Raw genomic sequence first — 4,671 nt, forward strand, 5'->3', positions numbered from 1 at the left:
GTAAGGTAGTCCTTGAGATTAATACAGGAGAATGGAATATCATTAGCAAGGGATGTCCCAATGGATGAGAAGGAACTATTGAATTCAATAGCAGTATCAGAGCCTGAAAGCAAACCGTCGTTATTGGATACGAGTATTGTTTTTTTATTTAAAAAAAACTTTGATCCCAATATTTTGCAAATAGTGCTCCATGTTTTCTTAATGTTGCCCTGTATTTGGGTGAATTTATTTTCGTAATATTTTATTTTGGCTCTCCTAAATATTTTAGACAGCATTGATGAGTAAATATTGGAAAATTCTTTGGAGACAATTCCTAACCTATACTTCTTCTCAAGGTCATGTTTTTTTTATTAATAGATTTAAGTATCCCCTTTGTAAGCTATGGATTGTTTCATGGTGCCCGTGAACCTCTTCAGTGAGGAGGATTTTCCACCGCTTCCTGTGGAGGCTTCGGTGGATGTGGACGTCTCTTCAGCCACGGATGTGCCCCCTGTGATGACTGTTGCGCCCCCTGTTGTTGCCGCCTCTCCTCCAGGGGGTTGTGTCGTCCCCTGTTGATCGTCCTGCTCCGGCTGGTGTCCCTGGGGTTCTTCCGACTGCATTCTGCTCAAATCCCCCGTCTTCCAGTTCTCCCTCTGCTGCGTTTGACCCTGTCCCTGCACACTCGCCATCTGTTCCGGCTGTGCTGGGTGCTGGGGTGGATCCGGCGCTTCCTCCTGTGCCTGGCCTGGTGCCCCACGTAGTTGAGGATGCTGCCGTTCTACGACGTGCATCGGTTCGCCCTGCTTGTGTTGCGCGTGTCTCTGAGACAGCCTCCGGGTCTGATGATGTGCGGCCAGAGCCTAAGTGTTTCCTTCGTTCTTCTTTTGCATGGGCTGACGTTGGCGACTTCGACGATTGTGGATCTTTCGGCGACGGTGGGGTGGCTCTGGTTGCAATGCATACTACGGTGGTGGCGGAGGTACATTTGCCTGCGGATGCCGGTGCCTGTGTTTCGGCCTCCCCTTCTGGTGTGGTGTATGCGGATCCTGCTTCGGTTGTGTCGCCTGCGTCGGATGGCTCCGGTTCTTTGTGGGGGGCTGGTTCCCCTTGCTGAGGTTCGTGGTGAGCGAGGTTGCCTGGTGGTGGTGTTGAAAAAGGCTGCTCGCTCTGGGGGTTCTGTAGCCCCTTCCTCGTTCCCCGTTTCATCGGCGGCGGTCTCGACGCCTCTTCCGTTTCCGGCCGTCTCTTCAGTGTCTCCTGCGGTCTCGGTGGAGGTCTTACCATCTCGTCGACCGTCCCCTTCTCCTGTATGTACGGGGACGCGGCCGTCTCGGCAGCCCTCGAACGCTTCTTCGGTGTCGTCTGCTTCCTCGAAGGATGTGGTTTGCGCTCCCCAGCCTCGTTATGCGACTTGCGTCGGTGAGCTTTGGGAGTGGCCGTTTCCGCCTGATCTGGTGATTCCTGAGTTTATGCAGGGCAAATGGCGGCAGGGAAATCGTCCTCCTACCGACATGGAGTATTTGAACTGGGAGCCCTATAAGCAAAAGTATCTTTGGGATTTGTTGGACGCCGGTTAGGTGCCAGTGGACATGCATGGACACACACATGGGGTGACCTAATACCCTCTTCTGATTATGGCCAGTGCTAAACAACTTAATAGGTATCAACAACGTTGTCAGCAGATCTGAATACACAGCGTAGCCCTGCGCCCTCCAGCCCTCAGACCTTCAGAGACAGCCCTGGGCAACGGAGCTCGAACACACGCTCCCTCACACACTATATATATTTTTGTAAGATATATATTTTTATAATAAACTAAGGAAAAGCAGTGGGCGTTTGGTACTCCACTTCCTGCCCAATACCGAGGAACCTTCGACCATCCCCGGTCAACAAAAACCTAATCATTCTACAACAACATCAACTGGTGTTACACTGGTGGCAGCTTACTGGGATTCACCCACTGTACTCCAGCTCACAGCAGCACAGCAGCACAGTAGCGCACAGCAACACAGCAGTGCACAGCGGCTCACAGCAGCGCACAGCAGCTCACAGCAGCACAGCAGCGCACAGCAGCATAGCAGCGCACAGTAGCCAGCATCGCAACACCCAGCATGCGCCCGTACCTGACTCACCCAGTGTGTGCCCGTGCCTGACTCACCCAGCACGCGCTCCTGACTCACCGCGCGCCACCAGCTAATTCACAGTGACTCACTGTGACTCAACGAGCCTTGGCGCCTTTCGCCCTTCCTGACGCCACCTTACCACCTTCCGCTGTCTGACCTGACGTCTCCTGGCGCCAGACGACTTCTTCCACACCTGACGTCTCCTGCCGCCTCCTGATGCCGACGACGCCGCAGCACGACGCCTGATCTGTGACGACCAGATCATCTCTGCTCCGTTGAACGGATTTCAGCCCCAGCAGCCTTCAGCTCTAGTTAAGTACCCTTTGTTATTTGTGTAGTAGAGTAAACTGTGGTCTTTCGTGGGCACAATGTAAACTCACTTATGGATAACTGATACTCGCTCAAGCCTCGCTCGCGCACTTACTCCTACAGTCTACGGTCTTGTTCACTATCGGAGAGTAACTTAATCTTAACTAGTGAGCTCCCTATGCTCGCTCACTTATCCTTAGCCAGTGAACACCCACCCCCTGCTCTCGGTAGCTAATCCTCATTAACCTCTACAACCAGCAGCGACTCAGTAATCATGACTCAAGCCCCGAATATTGTGGGTTCTAACTCGAACACCGTTACAGTTCTTACACAGTCTCTTGACATTCGACCTTTTAGTGGAAAGGATCCAACCCTCTTGGAGACATGGTTCGCTAGTGTAGAGGCTAGAGCGAAGAGCAAGAGTACTGCTGTCACAGACGCAGACTATATTGTCATGTTCACAGAAAATGGTACCATCCGTTTTCTATGTGCGGCGGCTGAGACGCCAGAGAGAGAGGAAGGTAAACAATAGAGCGTACAGGACGCCAGCCAAGCTTGGTAGCCACTAGTCATGTAATCATATTAAGTATTAAAGTCAGTAACCAAGTCATGACTTTACATCAACCCTACAACCAAGACTTCCTCAGTAACACACAAACACCACATTGGCGACGAGGATGAACTGTGAACGCAGGTATTTGTTCAGTTTCAAACACAAGGGAGAAGCATGCTGCCTGGAGGAGGAAGAGAAGCTGTGAGCGCCATACCCGATGCTGTATGCTAACCGATGCTGCGTGCTAACCAATGCTGTGTGCTAAACGATGCTGTGTGCTAACCAATGCTGTGTGCTACCCAAGCTGTGTGCTACCCAAGCTGTGCTGAAGAAACTGTGTACTGAGGAATCTGCCGACGTTGTGTACGAAACGACGCTTTGATGTGTACAAAACCTTATGTTTTGGTTACGAAACGATGCTTCGTGCTACAAAATTCATCACACTGAACTGACTGCTGTACCAACTGCTGCACCAACTGCTGTACCAACTGCTGCTGTACCAACTACTGTACCAACTGCTGTACCAACTGCTGCACCAACTGCTGTACCAACTGCTGCTGTACCAACTGCTGTGCTGCTGCTGTGAGTAGGAACAACACATGTACACAAGGGCTAGGTAAGAAGTCAGTTGCTGCTATATTGTGCACTGGTGTGAACTTTTGCATTAAAATGCTTGTGTGCTTTGCAAAATTAAAGTAATTACAGTGAATTCTTGACTAACATATTCAGTGCAGTAAGTGTTTAATATTCTGAGGAACATTTAAGTGATAAGTTTACATTTATTCAGTAAAAAATGGCAAATATACCTCAGTTTCCTGCATTTGATCCTGACTGTGACCAGACAAACCTGTCACAGAGGTGGGTCAAATGGCTTAAAAAGTTTGAAAATTTGTTGATAGTTTCTGACATCAAAAGTGCTGAAAGAAAGCGTGCCTTTCTACTTCATTATGCAGGTGATAGAGTTTGTGACATCTTTGACACACTGAAAGACACTGGTGGTGCCAAAGATTATGACACTGCCAAAGCCAAACTAACAGAGCATTTCAAACCAAGGCAAAATACTGCAATGGAAATTATGCATTTCAGGAGAGCAAAACAACTCTCTAATGAAACTGTGGATCAATACCACACACGTCTGCAGGGTTTAGCAGCCCATTGTGAGTTTGCTGATGTTGACAAAGAAATCAAACAGCAAATAATTGAAACATGCACATCTACACGTCTCCGTCGAAGAGCTCTAGAACTTGTTGATGATGAAAGTTCTCTTACCAAGATACTGGATATGGCTCGTCGAATGGAAGATGCTGCACGTGATGCTCGTGTCATGGAGTGCAGTGCCAATAACGGTTCTGCCACTGTTACTAACAGTGATGAGGTACGTAAGGTTCAGGGAGGACACCGTGATCAAAGAAGATATCATGGCAAACCTAACAGTAAATTTAGCCGAGAACCACGTCACAACTGGGGTCAAGGAACAAGGCTCAAGCAGTCACAACGACCCACATCAGAGGGTGTCAACAATAAATGTTACAATTGTGGAGGAGACTACCCACACCAAGATAATGTTTGTCCTGCTCAAGGTAAGAAGTGCTATGAGTGTGGAAAACTAGGTCATTTTGGTGCTATGTGTCGTTCCGCACTAAAGAAACCACAGTCAATGAATAAAAGCACTGTACGAGGATCAGGTCATAGGGGTCGAGGTGG

General features: G+C 49.0%; 1 protein-coding gene across 1 annotated transcript; it reads right to left on the bottom strand.

Annotated features, from left to right (window-relative positions):
• Window positions 1–359: 359 nt before the first annotated feature.
• Window positions 360–2,370, bottom strand: LOC138369717 (serine/arginine repetitive matrix protein 1-like). The gene is made up of 3 exons (XM_069333152.1): window positions 2,263–2,370; window positions 811–1,443; window positions 360–722 (listed from the first exon to the last, which is right to left on the bottom strand). Exons 1-3 carry the CDS (start codon window positions 2,368–2,370, stop codon window positions 360–362), a joined length of 1,104 nt encoding a protein of 367 aa, XP_069189253.1.
• Between the last annotated feature and the right edge of the window lie 2,301 nt (window positions 2,371–4,671).

The sequence above is a fragment of the Procambarus clarkii genome, chromosome 29, assembly GCF_040958095.1.
Source record: "Procambarus clarkii isolate CNS0578487 chromosome 29, FALCON_Pclarkii_2.0, whole genome shotgun sequence".
NCBI lineage: Eukaryota > Metazoa > Arthropoda > Malacostraca > Decapoda > Cambaridae > Procambarus > Procambarus clarkii.

What these genes read in the sequence shown, in the direction of transcription:
- LOC138369717 (XM_069333152.1), bottom strand. Translation starts at nt 2,370, where the DNA reads ATGATCTGGTCGTCACAGATCAGGCGTCGTGCTGCGGCGTCGTCGGCA. An exon ending in CTGGCGCCAGGAGACGTCAG is followed by an intron (nt 1,444 to 2,262) that starts GTCAGACAGCGG and finishes GCATAAACTCAG; the next exon opens with GAATCACCAGATCAGGCGGA. An exon ending in CATCATCAGACCCGGAGGCT is followed by an intron (nt 723 to 810) that starts GTCTCAGAGACA and finishes GCACCAGGCCAG; the next exon opens with GCACAGGAGGAAGCGCCGGA.